The 16,631-nt window shown below is 40.5% G+C and overlaps 1 protein-coding gene across 3 annotated transcripts in view; it reads left to right on the top strand.

Moving 5' to 3' along the window:
• The window catches only part of kcnab2a (potassium voltage-gated channel subfamily A regulatory beta subunit 2a), a 76,594-nt gene that overhangs the window by 19,412 nt on the left and 40,551 nt on the right, over positions 1-16,631 (top strand). For 2 of the 3 annotated variants that reach the window (XM_053434895.1, XM_053434888.1), the window contains exon 2: positions 5,830-5,997. In XM_053434895.1, the coding sequence (XP_053290870.1) occupies positions 5,921-5,997 (77 nt within the window). In that variant the 5' untranslated portion in view covers positions 5,830-5,920. Of the gene's footprint in view, positions 1-5,829; positions 5,998-12,196; positions 12,568-16,631 lie in introns of those variants that run through there. The other variant, XM_053434873.1, reaches the window with a different exon arrangement.

Here is a 16,631-nt window from a genome sequence, read left to right as displayed (position 1 = left end):
AGCCAGGAAGGTCAGGACTCAGCTCAGGACATATTGCATAAGGATGTTTTAAAGTGGACTTGGGGTGTGGTCTGAAAGCAAAAACCAAGGTCAACTGGTTATATTATATGGTAATATAATATAATATAATATAAACAGTCCAACACCAGGATCCTACATACACCTTCTCAGTCCTCGCCCGGTCTTGATGGACACTTGCCGTTTAAATACCACAAGCTAAGTGCAGAAGTGTGAAGCCGGAACAAGACAGTAAGATCACACTTGTGTCTCTGGCATATTTTACTGCAGTGTGGTTCACTGCAGTGTGTTCTCTGCAGTGCTCACAAAGGCTTCATTTTAGCTTCACAGGCCCATGTTCGCAGTTCAGTCTATACTGTACTGGCCAACTCGCTTGTAAAATTCCACTCCTTTTGTATTTGTCTTGACTTGTGTTTGTAGTAGATGATATTTCCCTCACAGCTTCTGTAGCACCATATTCTAAAGTAAGGGACTGACTATAAATCAGCACAATTTACATAAGGTATAGCACATAGCACATAATGTTGCACTAGGACACATAGTGCTGATTCATCTTCATGATGTCGGTGATACAGGCAACCTGCATGTGGCCATTCATCTAATAGCGTATACTAACCAGGTAGTTTTTACTGGACTTAATCTTTTACTCACATAGGGAAAATGATTGTTGATCTTTCTGCCTCCTTTCTTGAGGAACATGTAGAATTATTTCACAGTTTGAAAAGTAGTGAAATCTGTTACTGTAGCATTATCTGACAAATAGCTCTGTAAGATGTCAGGTTTTTCGAAACATACCAAAAATAAGAACAAGCTACACCTGACAACACTTTGTTGGGGTGATGTGTCATTAAAATTGTCTGTAGATGAAGATGGACAAGACATGATGGCTCCCCAAAAGTGAATCCAAAGAATATTGATCACTACATAAACGCTACTAGTACCTGGCTGCTGTGTTGGTCATATAGATAGGACATGAAAAAAGTTCAAAGTTTAAGTACGCGTCAAATAAAATGTCCTCATAGTTGGTTTCCGTCCTGTTAGGAACTTAATTACACTGATGTATGTTTCAAGTGTTTATTTTTGCAGTTAAATTGGAATTAGATATTTGGTGCTATAAAAAAGGGCTGCAACATCATGATTTGCAGCTGTGACCGACTAGAAGCAATTGGTCAAGCACGTGTTTTGGCAGGACCTCGCTACTGCAGCTCCATCCCCCAGTCACTGCTGTGCATACTTTGACTCCAAATGACCGAGATGGCTGTGTTTGTATCCTGAATATTTAGTCTTCATTTCTGGATAGTGGGAGGAAATGGAGACGAGTCATCCATCTCTATATTCAGTCAATGGTCATTGCATTTGCTTGCACAGACAGCAAATCCATTTAAGACAAGAGCTTGATACTATAAAGTAAAAAGCTATAATTTAATCGTATTGGTTCTTAAGTGTATAATGCCTTGTATTAGACCTTATTCGACCTTGCACTCTAATCTATGTAGGCTCACTGACAGCAGCTGATGATGGCCATGGCTTAAAGTTTGATTATAACATGTGGTAAACCTCTATGTAAAACAGCTGCAGCTGCCCTAGAATTTAATGATTTTTGACAGCAGAGCTCTCAGTAGCGCTTTTAACTTCTTTTAACTGGGGGAGGAGGATTTATATCAGAACTTTGCTGTATAAATAGGCTATTTATGTAAATTGCCCTTAGTTATGTTTTTCTGCTGGCAGCCAGTGACCTGCAACTGCCTCTGTAATCAAGGGCCCTCCACAGCTTAACGGAGAGGGAGGCCATTTATAAAAGACTAAACTGTCGGGCCGATGATGAGAGAGTAAAGAAGATGCACTGACATGGAATCACATCTTCACATGCTTTTGAGCTGCGTCCTCTGATGAATGTTACTGAAGAAGAAGCAGAAGAAGCAGAGGAGATTCCGTCTGAATCCTCTTTGTAGCCTGATGGAGATCACGGTTAGCTTTTCTCTTTCTTTCTCTGCCTGACTGAACTCCCATGGAGGATATCCCCGGCAGTTCTCGTCTGTTAGCCTGTCTCCCGTCTTCTGCAGCCATCTGCTTGGATCCGTGTGTGTTTTCTGCAGCTGCCAACATACTACACAACACCGTGCTCTGCTTTCCAGGCCAGCACTGACTGACTGCCTGCCTGCCTGCCTTGCTCACGTAAGCCCTGTCTCAAGAGGGAATTCACTCAGGCTGGGTGTAGGTGGATTTGTGGATAGCGAACATGAAGAACTGCCTTTTGTGACTCATTTTATTTCACCTTTGCCTAGAAGAGACTGAATGTATGAGGTAAGCTATCAGAGGCTATGGAGATGGATCTTTCCCAGTTCATCCAGATTTCAAAGACTTTGCCGATGGCTGATACCGTGCACTGATCTGATAACAGTGCATAACATAAATGTGTTGTCATTGTACTTTTGGGACTATCCACTGTGAATTATTGGTAGATTGATGACATTTTAGCTAGCTCTGGATAAAGCTACATCAAATCATTTCTTCTCTGCTGCTCTTAAAAAGAGAATAGTAAAATCTTTTACAAGTACATAATGTGAACAATTATTTTTGGTAACTGTTAGTGTGTACCCATCCTGTATTTGATATAATTTTGTATTATTATTTTGTGATACGTTTTGCACCTTTTCACCTATTGTCAAAAATTGTGGAATATTTCTGTGACTTATTGTACGAAGTTGGTTAATCAGGATGTTGTGACTGGAATGCTATTCATATTATCAGTTTCACTGGATGTCCATGTATGGCATGTTTAGAAAAGTTTAAAAGCTCAAAACGAGTTTTGCATCATAGACAGAGATTTGGAGATTGGGCAACAAAATACAGCTCCTGTGTTTCTCTCTTTTTTTATTTTTAGATAACTAAACTGAACAGTGCACATACCTGTGTGGGGTATTGCAGTGAAACAATTTGAAATGACATGTAGTCTTGATGCTTCAGGCCGAGTTCAGATCAACAAAACACTGAATCAAAAACGCAAGAGGCTGTCGTTGCACTGGAGTGGGCATTTGGCTATAGGATATTGGTGAGATGAGTAGATGCAAACCAGGAAGTCGATTTTCATGGCTCATCAGGCAAAGACTAATATATTCCTCATCTTGACAGGATGGAGCAGATGACAGTTTGAAGAAATTTGGATATGCAAAACTAATATTGTAGCAACAGCCATCGTTTTCCTTTTCGATTGTCACATGGCTTTTAGTTTTTAAATCCAGACCTGAGTGGTTTGACAAAGGCATCTTGTATTAGAATATTCAAAATGTTCTCCCAGATTTTCTTTGTACTTTCTTCCTTCTCTTTCTCTGTCTGCAGTTTTAATCTGCAAAGTGCACCTTGGCCCATTAGTGCAGTAAATCTGAGCCCTCTAACTTGAGCCAGGATGAGTCTGTAATGTACCGCATTGCTGCAGTCAGCAGCAGCGTCAAACTGCAGCTCACTACAGGCTCTGTGAGACTGCTGCATTGCTCTACAATATGCTAAACTCTGTGATCCGGTCAATGATCAGGTGTAAACACTTTTGTGCTGCATCTAAATAGGATAAAACAACTGATTACTTGCTATATCACACTGCTGAGAGTAAAATGAGTTACTGAAGCCAAGAGGCCCCATGTGGTAGCTTTCCTAATTTACTGTATACTACCATGGGCTTATTGGATGGGTCAGGTTGTGCTTCGCAGTTGATGATAGTTTTATGCTGCAAGACATGCAGTAAACTGTCTTTTTCAATGATGTCTTTTACTCATGAGTCAAGCATCTTTCTAACTCGACATTTATGCAGTATCGTTCGTCCTGGCAGAGGGATCCTTCACATGTGTCTCTCTGAGGTTAATAGGGTTTTTTGATATTTTTTTCCTGTTGAGGGTTAAGGACAGGTTCTCACAAACTATATTTGTTCATACTAAGACTATTCCCTTATACAGTTTCCTAGCCTTTGCCAATAGCAAACTGACATGGCACAGAAGATGATGAACATGTAATTTATTTTGTCTTAATTGATAATATGCCTAAAAATAACCTAAATTCTAAGAGCAATCTATCGTGAGAAGCCTTTTCTTTAAGACAGTTACTTTCATAGCCCACTATGCAATCCATCATTTGTTTGAAATCCCCACCAGTAACAAATGATCCAGGAGAACTTTGCTGTGCTGTGTAGTAGATCTACTGCCATGTCTTCCCCATCAGGGTCATGCCATCATCTTCACCTGATGAGCAGGGATGAGCTGTGACCCATCACAGCCTAAGTGAAATGAAAAGGCAGCGAGTGTTAAATGAGTCCTTGGAAACAGGGGACTACTAACCGGCTGTCTGGGAAATTGATGGAGGGACAAAGTCACCTTCACATTATCACTACGACGTCTGCCATGAGCAGTGACTCACGTGAGGGCAGCTGCTGGTCAAATAGGGTAGCACGGACTGCTCAACTCTCAGCTTTGCGAGGGTGACAGAGGTGCCACGCTCGCCGCTGATCTCATTTTATTTGATCCACTTCAGTAAAGTGGACTAGAACATCAGCAGTGCGGCTGGTCCCCCTCCCAGACCTTGGTGCTGACTTGAAATGCCTGGATGAGGTATTTTACTTGTCACAAAGGCATCTGATCTGTGTATTCTTAACCACCCACCCAACCCTCACTGATGCCCAGCTTCCTAGCTGTTGCCCTCTTTACAGCAGTGGCCTGCTTCTTGAGCAGACACTTTGAATTATTCATAGAATCGCTTTAAGCAGTGCATTGGCGATGATCTGCAGTCTTGTACACACAGTGTACAGTAGCCATTGGGATGATGAAGGAGGATAAAGATCCTAATATGCATCTGTGGTGCTCGTTGTCTCTGCCTGGATTTTATCCACATTTGACAGTGGGGCTGTTCTGTGTTGTGGTTATCATTGTCTTTGAATAGCTTGTTGTTCAGATCAATCCAGACTGGTATTCAAAGCCCTCTAAAGATGTTAAAATCTCGCAGCTGTAAACTATAGAGGTTTTGTTGGTGTGATGGTTTGTTCATTCAGCTCATGTCCGCAGAATGAGAACATCACCCCATCTAGTGGTGGAGGAATGTAGCAGCCCCATGAAAAAGGAGAAATTATGTCAAACTAGGATGGGACTCAGTGGAGTCCATATTCACCAAGGCCTAACACACTCACTAATCAAAATTAATTTCTTGTGTGGTGCACCCCCTTCACAAAAGTTAATGGATATTGCTTGAGTCATTTTTCAGTTATCCTGCTAACTAACAAATAGCAGATGAAAATCAAACCATTCGGCGGAGGTGATAAACTGAAGGATCTTGCCATCCGCATAATTACCAAGTGGCTCCTGACCAACAGGCTGGGTCTCTGTCTCTCTCTCTCTCTCTCTCTCTCTCTCTCTCTCTCTCTCTCTCTCTCCCCCCCCCCCCCTGTTGTGGGAGCGTTGGCGCGCTGTTGTTTAATTAACCTCTTAGACTCCTGACCTTGTCTGGGACGTGCTGATCATCAAATATGCTTTATATTTTCATGGGGAGGTGCGGTCGACACCATCTTGTGTGTCTTGTCCAGTCGACGTAATAGTGATCTGTTACTAATTAGAATTCCTTGGTTAAATCACTGAGCGTACTTGCCAGATCTAAGTGCCAGACAGATCCACTCAGCATTATAGCAAACCATTCAATGTTTTCAGATGGCATGACTAACCCAGTATTTGAGTTGACTGCTTGGCCAAGGTTACTTAAAGGTTATATTGTTGCAGAAATAAGAACCCCATCACTATCTGACATACATGTGTGTCTGTCTCTGTCTGTTATTTCCAGAGGCTCTGCTCAGTGACAGGCATTACCCTGCGGTCCCATTCAAAGAACACCGTCCCTGGCAGGCTGGCCACTGCCCCTCCCTCCTGCCTCCATGTATCCTGAATCTACCACAGACTCCCCTGCTCGCCTCTCCCTCAGACAGACTGGCTCACCGGGCATGATCTACAGGTGAGTCGATGGACACGTGATATATGCGTAGACATGAAACAATTCAGTAAATCTCCTTGTAACTGTGCACCCGTAGGCCAGTTATTAAGGTTTAAGAAACTCTTTTCCTCGACATTTAATCCAAAGTATCGACTGTTAATTATTTGCAGCAGTTAATTTGCTGCTGATCTTTGTGAAGCTGGTTGCTTCTGCCCTGTAACCTGCTTTGTCGCGAGAAGAAGTCAATACATGGTTTGTTCTTTGCTGAATGAAGACTTTGAAACCTGGAGCAGAAACTCTAGTTTGTACCCTTTGTTATGTTTTCGTCCATTATTACCTAAATAAATCCATGCAGCAATTACATTTGAAATGTTTAATTTGGTTCTGTTCAGCCACCCATTATAAATATAAAAAGAGATTTTCAGAGTACTGATTTACAGAGAACAAATGACATAGAACTTCTTTTGTTATGGTCAGTCACAACTGAAAATGAACACAAATCTAGGAATACTCAATAATCTCATCTTTTGAATAGCTCAAATCTAAAGGCTTGCAAAATTGTAAACGTTGACATTTTATTGTGAAAAAGTTTATGACATGTTATCTAGATTTGGCATCAGAAATAATTTCTTCTTGGCTGTACTAAAAAAAGTACTTGCCAGTGGAAGTACAGCGCAAATGATGTTTTGTGGTGACAAAGAGGAAGTGATTTTACAAGAAAAGAAAACAGCAGTTTTAACTGGGTTGAGTTAAAATACTTTAAAGGTATAATAACGGATCAGTACGTAGATTTGCCTGTTCACAAATGACAGACGTGGCATTTTCAACAATGTCGGAGTCATTTCCGATTGCTGATATCTGAGATGTGACAACAACACAAACTATGGCATCTCTGACACACACACACACACACACACACACACACACACACACACACACACACACACACACACACACACACACAAACACACTAATATCAGCTCATGGAGAAGAAATTAAGGACATCTTTACTCATGTTTATTTTCTGTCATTTTAATCATTACCTTCCTAATTTGTATCCTACCTTCCCGTATAGCTCTAATGAAGACTCAGATCTCTTTGGTGTGGCCTGAGTGCTAACAAATTAAGTAACATCAAACATACCCTATGCACCTTCCTTGTAAAGTCTGTTTGCGTTCACACAGCAGAGGAACAGCAGCTTGGACAGCCATTGCTAATTTGTACATTTTTCCTTGCACTTTTATAATTCACCAGCATGTGGCACCAGAGATTCACCCTCTTGTATCATTAGAAAGCATCTGTTCCAATCCTCAAGCAACTTCATGGCTGTGTTACACATTACCTCCAGGTTGTCCAGATTGGGCACCATGACGGTCAGCTGTAGGTTTTGTGACACTTTTATTAAAGCAGTTTGACAGCTGTTGAAATATTGTGTGTTATAAACCTTTCATTTTCCCTTTACTGGGAGATCTGTTGCATTGAGGCATTCTATCACAGCCTGTTATACGGCCATACAACAATTCCTTATACCAATTTCACAGTTTGTCATGCTGGTCATCGTATAATGTGTGTGGGACACACTTTATTTCAAGAGTTGAGACGAATATGAGGTTGTGATTGTCATTCAAAAAAGATACTGATTTTATAATTAATTTCAACATTTTTAATCTCAAGAATATTCTGAGATGAGTAGGAACAATGAGATCAGGTAGCTGGATGCAATTTAGATGCAGACAAAACTATTTTCTTTTGTTTAGAAATCTGCACAATTAACAGCTCGTTTAACTTCTAATGCAGTTTATCTCTTTCCTCCTACTTTACACTTCCATATCTTATGCTGTCCGTCTGCATCCTCATTCCCACCACTACTAACTTTTTCCCTTTCCTGCTTTTATTAACTGAATCTTTCCTTTTCTCCTCCTTCCCTCTGACATCTTCAGCGCTCGTTATGGGAGCCCCAAACGACAGCTGCAGTTCTACAGGTACTTGTCTGTCTCTATATCTGCCGGTTTGTTGTCGAAGTGCAGGGTGATTATTTGTGTGTGTGTGTGTGTGAGGTGTTTACTCTTTTCGTTTGTATTTGATACACTCATAACATTTTGTTCTAGTTTTATTTGACTGTTATAACCTTGCCATAGAGACGCTCTGTTTCGTCATATAAAACCTTACATCCATTAGTAAACCTCTGCAGCATAGATAACACTTATCATCTGCTATTTAGCTGCCAATGCACTATCCAGCTTAAACCTGATAGGGGGGAAGATGGATTTTGTTGCAAGGCTGCTCACAAAACCTGTGAATCGACAGTAACCGTCTGAGTTTTGTTTAAAATTTTCCCCTATATTTCAGTTTTTTCAGCAGTGACATTTGAGACATCCACCGCAGTGATTCTTTACTGAACTGATATCGAGGCACTTTTTAAAAAATGTTCATGATTAAGCAGTTGGTCATTCATAATTCAGTAATTCAAGTGCATCATTTTTTTTTTTTACCTCTTGTTAGTTCAACATGATGTATCTGGTCCGTAAGGCCTGGGAGATGATTGTGATAATGGTCAGGGATGTTCTCCTGCGGGAGCTGGTACTCACTCCTGCAGTAGGGTGCTTTCAGGTGGTCAGTCATTCCACTGCTTTAGAGTAGGATCAGGTTTTATGGTCTCATATCAAGCCTTATTTTGCTGATCCAGTTCTAAAAAGCCCTGACTGTGTGGATCTGCTTGTAATGAGCTCACTATTGGATTTTTATCTTGGCGTCTTGCACATTTCTGTCCATTTGAAGCACAAACCGTCCCACAAGCGGCTCCCCTGGCCTACGTACAGCAGGATCGATTAAGCCCCTTATCTGTGTATGTCTATCGCTCTGACAGCCTCACAGACTGATGCTGGGTTATCGTCACATATCTTAACACACACAAACTTCAGTGCTGCAAACATAATGGCTGTCAGACCCTCACCAGGTTGCAAATAAACTCCCAAAGTTTTATCACACTATGAATGAATCCAGGTCCTCCCTCTGCTTTCACTCCACAATGATCGTTATAGGGCATATTGTTTACATCTTTTTTCACTTTGTTTTGTGTTGCATTATTCTCCAGAATGACTCATAGATCTTTACTGTTTTGTAACAGTGACTGTGGTCCACAGCCAGTTCACACTGGCCTTTATGCTCCTGAACTAAAGATGCTTTTAGTGAAGTATTTCCGGCTCTGGCTATTGTTCAACCTTTTTACAGTTTTCAGGGGACTGAGTGCTTTCCTGACAGGGAGGGTCGTTGGCTTGACCACTGCAGTCTCCTCTTTGTACATCAGGGAAAAATAGATCATTTACAAGAAAGTCATGCAGTCAAGGGCTCATTCTTATCACTCTATTCAGGGGTGAAAGTCACAACTTGAGTTACAGAACTGAGGTATACCAGTTTTGATATGATTTATTTCACAATAGAAAATGTGCATTGTCTCTGTTTGTTTGCATATATCTGGCCGTATTTTAATATCATAAGATGCTCTCGCGAATCAAAAATGGAAACTTTTAAATTAGAACTGTCTAAAAACAGTATTTTATTTGTCTGCACTCTGCAGATATCTGCTGTCGCTGGCCTTGATGGCAATTTTGTCAAAATGCCAGATTTAGTGGTTGGCCAATTAATATATACATTTAGTGACCATAATTGTGCTGTTGTAACATATATTTGAATAACATAAAGTAAGTAAGTGTCCATTAGGGTCTTCTTTATTATTATGGATGATGATGATAAAAATGGACTCTCCTATAAGTACATAAGAAGCTTTCCTCTGTGTTTCAAATAACTTCAATATAGTGTCATGTGTATATAAATATATCTTCAGTGTCTTATTCAGGTGCTGCACAGTTCTGTGTTCAGATGCATTGTAATGTGAACCACTGATTCTTGACATTGACCTGAACACTGCTGCCGAGAGGCTGCAGGCCTGCAGGCTTAACCAGTGTGGTTTTCATAGTGCCTTGGTTAGAGAGTTCTTGAACATGCTTGGTGGTTTGTCTTTCTCTCTGTGTGTGTGTGTCTGTATCGTGTATGTTTGCTTGACAATGTGTATCTGTGTGTGTTTCGTATGCACACAACACTCAGACCCTCATTATAGTCCAGCTCTTAGTATTCTTTCCTGTGGAACAACAATCAGAGGCTTTTAGCGCAAAAGCTTTGGTGAATAATTCAAGGCTGATATTATTTGCTGCGGTTAGCAGAAACAAGACAGGCTGCTAAATGACATAAATGGATTTCTACCATGAGATCTCTCGGGGAGCAGAGGAGGCGGAGAGGTGTTGGTTGTGGACATAGAGTATGGTCCAAGTGGTGAGGGGAGGGAAGGGATGCACTCTCTCATTCACTAATAGGTTTAGACGTTTCCTAGTAAGACACTCCCAGTTTGGGTGGACCCGCTTCATCACTGTCTGCAGTGTGTGTTTATAAGAGAAGACTGGAACCCCACGGCCTGGCTCATGAGCCGACCCCAAAGAAATCGGGTGAGTTTGAGGAAAGGTTTTCACTGATCAGGAGTATGTTTGTTTGTTTGTGTGTTGTGTGTGTGTGTGTGTGAGCGGTTGGTGGAGCATTGATAGTGTGTGTGTGTGTGTGTGTGTGTGCGTGTTTGTGCGTGCATGCTGCCTAGCTTGAGGTCTGCTTTATTTACATCTTCTGTCTCTATGTGAGAAAACCGACTGTTCGGTATAACGCTTATTTAAATTTAGAGAGTCGATGAATGCATGATCAGTTTGGATTAATTTCTTTTAATTCGACATTAACATGTTGACTCTTGGTAATTTACAGTCTCTATACATTAATTAATACAATATATTTTAGATTTAATGCTGTTTTATTACCGCTTTGAAATCTGGGTTTAAGGGATGGTTCGATGTCAGCGGTACTCTGTGGGTCGTTTTCCCTGAGACAGCGAACCTTTAGACCTTCCAGGATATTTCAAACCAGCAGTAAATTCCTTTGTTGTAGTCTCAGTTGTGGTGGATTGGAAGTGACCCAAAAAAAGACTAATGCTTTTTAGGAATCCAGATTAAATGTCCTTTACTGAAATGCAAGGGTAAATGTCACTTAGAGTAATTTCAGATTTTTGTCGGGCCAGAAACTCTCATGTCATATTTGTATATTTGATGGATGCTTTGTTTATAAAAACTTTAGTTTACAATCATAATCATATCTATTTATGCTTCAAAGAAAGGGATTATACTGCAATTTAGTCTAAATCTGTGTTTAAGATTTTACATATTTCTCTCAATTAAGATTCAAACAATTATTTACCATTTTTATGATATAAAAAATGTATTTGTATATTCTATATTTTTATTAGAGTAAATTAGAATGCATGTGTATTCAAACATCGTTCCATAGTATAATATATTTATAATGTTTTAATATAAAAACCCAGTCTCAATACTGTGAGGTGTTTTTACCAAGTAAAAGGCTTTGCGGTCAGTGCTCACCAGTGCCTTTGAATTTGTGATACTTTCTTGAAGTGATATTGGAACTGACACAGTGCTGCCCTCCATTGATTGTATTGAGAACAACACTGTTTAAAAGATGAATTACAGAGGGATCCACTCAATTAAACAATAATGTGTTAATTCAAGAAAAGACGTCATCATTGAAACAAAAACTCTTACGGAAGAAACAGTTTTTTTTCAACTATTTCTCATTAGATAAAAAAGACCCTTCAAAAACATAGCAATTGGTTTATTCAGTTGTTTTGAGAATCGTTGGTGCCTTTTTTGTCAGATACACTTGATTTATGTCATGTTTGCAATTCTATCAGAAAGTTTACTCCTGAGCACTTCTGTTCAGTCTACTCAGGTCTTAGAAGTTACTCCAGGGACGATTCCCCCTCCTGATGCTTGGTGCATGTGTGAATGCCTCCTCTTTGCAGGTAGCATGTACCCTCTTTGGTCCTGCTCCTTAATCACCAGCAAGTTACCTGGATGCTCCCTATCAGTGTTACCCTGTCATTGTGTACCTGTCAAGGGAGGGGGGTGCCGGGCTGTGTTGTGCAACTCTGGTTACAGGATGCATGGCCATACGCCGCCCTGAGCAGGAGAGCTGTTTTTTTTATGGGAGCAGGTGCTATTTAGGGAGGTGGCTGTCCCCTGTCAGGTCCTTGCGCCGCTCGTGTCCCTACTTTATTCTTCACTGCACGGGTTTGTCTCAGCATCCCGAGGAGGAGAAAAGGGCGGGGGGCATGTTTGCGGGGGGGCTCGCTGGTGGCCCCCAGGGGCCTCCTGGCAGGCGCAAAACCAGTTACTGTCCTCCTGAAAACCTACAGATCCCGAAACCACCAGCGCCAAGCAGCGGTGTTCGCAAGAGCAGCAGCACTGGCAGCGGCAAGATGCTTTCTATGACATACAGCGAGAGCATCCGGAGCGGCATTAACCGCTACCACTCAGACCAGGGGCTGAATCAGCCACCGGCCAGGCCCACCGACCCGGCTGAGCTGCAGAGACTCCGGGAACAGAGAGTTGCTGCTCAGATTAAGAACATGGAAGACTTCCTGAAGATGAATGGCCTGGCACTGGAGGAGTGTGTGTCCTATCAGACAGGCATGAAGTACAGGTAAGAGAAGGGCAAAGGTTGACAGGGACTCAGATAGTTCTGGTGAGTGGTGGGAGCTGAAAATCAGCAGGTGAGTCAGTTAGCTTTGTGATTAGAGGTGGTCAGACACTTAAGGTTAAACTGAATGGATGCATGCAATCGTATAGTGAGGTTTTGTTAGTGTTTTTATGGTTGTCTTCAAAAATTACTATTATGTGACTCTGCTGTTGATTTTATTTTGACAGATACTGCCATTAGACACAGATGAGCAGTTTGGAGCATTTTTATCTTCCTCTTTGTTAATATCATTAACAGTCTTGTCCTCTGGTCAGACTGCACTTATGCAAAGGCACTGGGGCTCAAGTTTTATTTTAATCATCTAGGTCGTGACATATTTGCCCAACTACATGGGAAGGACAGAGTGCTCCGTAAGGAGTTACCTGGCCCCTTAAAATCTTGCTCAGACATTCCTTTTCTCCTTGATCATGTTTACACTCGTCCCTTTTAGGCCCTGCTCTCCAGTTTACTCTAAAAAGAATTCTGCCTCTTAAAGACAAACAAATAACTACTTCATGTGATTAACAGCACTGGAAAATGCCAACAATATGCATATAGTATTATTAAAATAGATATTGTAACTGTCATATTGTTGTAACATAGTTATATAGTTACAACAACATGGTCAGAGTGTTTTTTGGGTTTACTTTAATGTTGTACTTGATTTGATAGCCAAGACTAAATGCCTTTTTTTTATTAAGGAAAACTAACTTTCAATGTTGACATTTTTAAGTTTTTAGTTTTTTTAAGCTAAATATAGAATTTAAGATCTGTCTTATCTGATAAATGATTTGTTAATTAGGCTTTCTCTTAGCTCATGAACTATTTGTTGAGATACAAGGCTTTCATAGAAACACTTATTGAACAAATGTTATCAGGTATAGTTAAGGTAATAGTTTTATTACACCAAGCTTCATTAAAAAAAATCTAAACATTTAAGTGCATTTGATTTATACGATTATTTAGGTAATATCTGAGATAATAAACTCACTACGGAGGAAGAACAAGTGATTCTTTTTTTTATTCTTGTTTTTTTGGTAGCGCTCAAGACATATTTCATGTAATGTTGCTATTGAGCCCATACAGCATGCTGAGCGGCTGTTGTTCTGTCTAACGAGACCTGTTAAGCCAATGTTGTTAATGTCGTGGACATGGATAGCTTTTTTTTCCACACACACACACACACACACACACACACACACACACACACACACACACACACACACACACACACACACAGGCATGGCTGCTGTTGTTTTTGACTGAGGCCAGTGACTAGAACCCGGTTACGGTCGGCTGCTGTTACCATGTCTGCAGTGAACTGAGTTTTACTATCATCAGCAGACAGTGTTGTATATCATGGCATGTTACCTTGTCCGTAGTTATCTCTGTGGTGTGTAAAGTTAATTCAGTAACCTGTGACTGGTTTGGGTGCAGCTTTGTGAGCATGTATGTAAGAAGGGAGTTTAATTTTGCAAAGTGCATGTGTGGTTCTTTACTTACAAACCTCAGAGAGAGCCTGTAACTCGTACAGGTTACACAGGATAAACACTAAAACTGTGTGTATCTGTGGTTTGAATCACTTTATTCCTTCTGTTCGATCTATTTGAGCTATTGAGAAATCGAAGTGTGATTTCTCATGTTTTTTACCAACTTGGGTGTTTTATTTAACCATTGGTATTGGTTTACCACAGGAGCATTAGTCCAACTGGCACAGGAAATCCTGCCAGGATCCACTGTTTCTTGTATCGTGATCGCCCGCAATTCTGTAATTAGTGCAGCAATTGGGTCAGGAAGTACATGAAACCTCTGACTCAAACTCATCATTATTTTACATGTGCTCAGGGTGGCAGGGCAGCATTTCTTCTGTAATGTATCTCAGCATCTTTTACAAAAAAGTTGGCCACAGAGGTTTTATTGAAGTCCCACTGTTTCTGTTTGTTCACTGCTCTGCACAGAAACCTGCAGACATGTCTTTTATAAAACGTATCAACACAGACCTTTCAATATACAATGTATTATACCAGATTGGTCTATGAATTACAGCTCAAACACTGATCAGTAACACTAATAGGTTCCCTTTATCTTAGTACTGTCGCTGTCTTTGATAAAGTTATAAATATTGAGCCACTTAAGGTCAAGGATGACTCTATGTTATTATGTTGTCCTTGAAACGAAATACTACGATTCAGCAGGTCGCTTGGAGACCAGAGAACTTTCCCTAGTGTCCATATCGCCCGACTGAACAAGGCCGGCAGCGGGAGAAGGAGCCAGCTTGAGTTCAGAAGGGCGAGACAGGAAGCCTTACGTCTCATGTTCAAGCTACACAATACAGAGAATGGTTGAGGGGAATATAGATTTCTTAAGTGACTTACCTATAATGGTCATGGTAATGACCTCCACTTAGGCTTTCATGCAGTACATGGAAAGGTGTGTTTCTCTGTTCCCTGATGTTTTCTCAACCTTTTAAAGCCCATAAAAACTTGAATATGCCGGTGTACACAAAAACATTTTAAATAAAAAAATTAACATTATATGTGATGAATATATTTATCTTAAGAATATCTTTGATATCATGAGTCAAACGTGCTTCTTGGATGCATTGCCTAAGATTTGGCCACTAGGGGGCATACAAATATATATAAAAAAAAGATTTGATACAGCCACAGTCAACATCGTATCACACACCCTACATAGTTTTTAAACATACGTTACCTAATGTTATTTTTTGGGGGGGGGGGGGGGTTGTGGGAAACATCTGACAAGTGGATTTAATAAGAGCAGCTAAGACTCAACTACTTGACGTTTGTTTGCTGTAAAACCAAAACGTAAGGAACAACAAACCTCTGTAGAAATTCAAGATTGGTGATAAGGGAATTGTCAACCGAGAAATGAAAATTCCCTCATTATGTCCTCAACGAAACACTTTTGAAGTAAACAGTGTAGCTGATTAATGACCTATCTTCAGACATAATAAAATGACATAAACATTACATACCTCCATACTGCTCCTGTGGTGTCATCCAAGTGTGCGGAAATCCCCGACATTCATATTCGACTGGAAACTAGGTAATTTCCACTGTGTTTTAAAGCTTAAAAGTCCAACAGAGGTGGCTAAGCTACCGGAGGATAGCATTGCAGACGGTCCCTGAAAGCAGCGTGTCTGAAGATATCAGAGAGAGACATTAAGGCTTAAAACACGACGTTAATGAAGCAGTTTCAAGTTGGAAAAAAAATTCCGTGGCTTGTGGATGACACCACACGAGCTGTATGGAGGCATGTTGTGGTTTTTCCTGTAGTTTTATTACGTCTGAAGAACCATTAACATCGACCATTAACATCGATCGATTGTTGTGGATTCTGCTCGAACGAGACTCCCTGAGACTCCAGAAATGTTTGTGTACTCAAACACTTCAGCCTAGGGGTGAGTAGATAGAGTGAATTAAAATGTTTGGATGTACTATCCCTTTAATATATTCTGGCATTTGAGAACTATGTACTAATTTCCTGCGCATTTTCACAGTTGGTATTTGATGAATAAAACAATTAATCAATGAAATAATCAGATGACATTTTGATCACGATTGATTATACGCATTATTGCAGACTGCTCTTTTTGCCTATCAGCCATTGAATTTGTTTTCTTTATATGTAAGGAAACATGGACATAAGAGAAAGGAAAGATCTAACAAGCTTAAAAATTGTTCCTCAACTCAACCCCACTGATCTCCACTAGATGATGCAAGTGTTCCACTTAAGCAGCTAAGTAGATTCAAAGAATTTCCTATTCTGAATACCTCCACTGAACTCACCATAGTCATGCCTTCACTGAGCATCATTCTAAGACTGACACCGTTGACCTTGCTGTCCTTCTGCTTTTAATCTTTATCAGTTTTTATTAAGCATAGCCTGGTGTTGAAACATGTGCAAGATATGACAAAAATCTGTTTACATATAAGCCTGTCACAAGGTGGCAGTGTGGAGGAATGTTTATTTTTTCTCACAGGCTCATTGCTGCTGCTTCAAAG

The sequence above is a fragment of the Pleuronectes platessa genome, chromosome 2 (assembly GCF_947347685.1).
Source record: "Pleuronectes platessa chromosome 2, fPlePla1.1, whole genome shotgun sequence".
Taxonomy (NCBI): domain Eukaryota; kingdom Metazoa; phylum Chordata; class Actinopteri; order Pleuronectiformes; family Pleuronectidae; genus Pleuronectes; species Pleuronectes platessa.
This window is presented reverse-complemented; position numbering and strand designations above follow the sequence as displayed.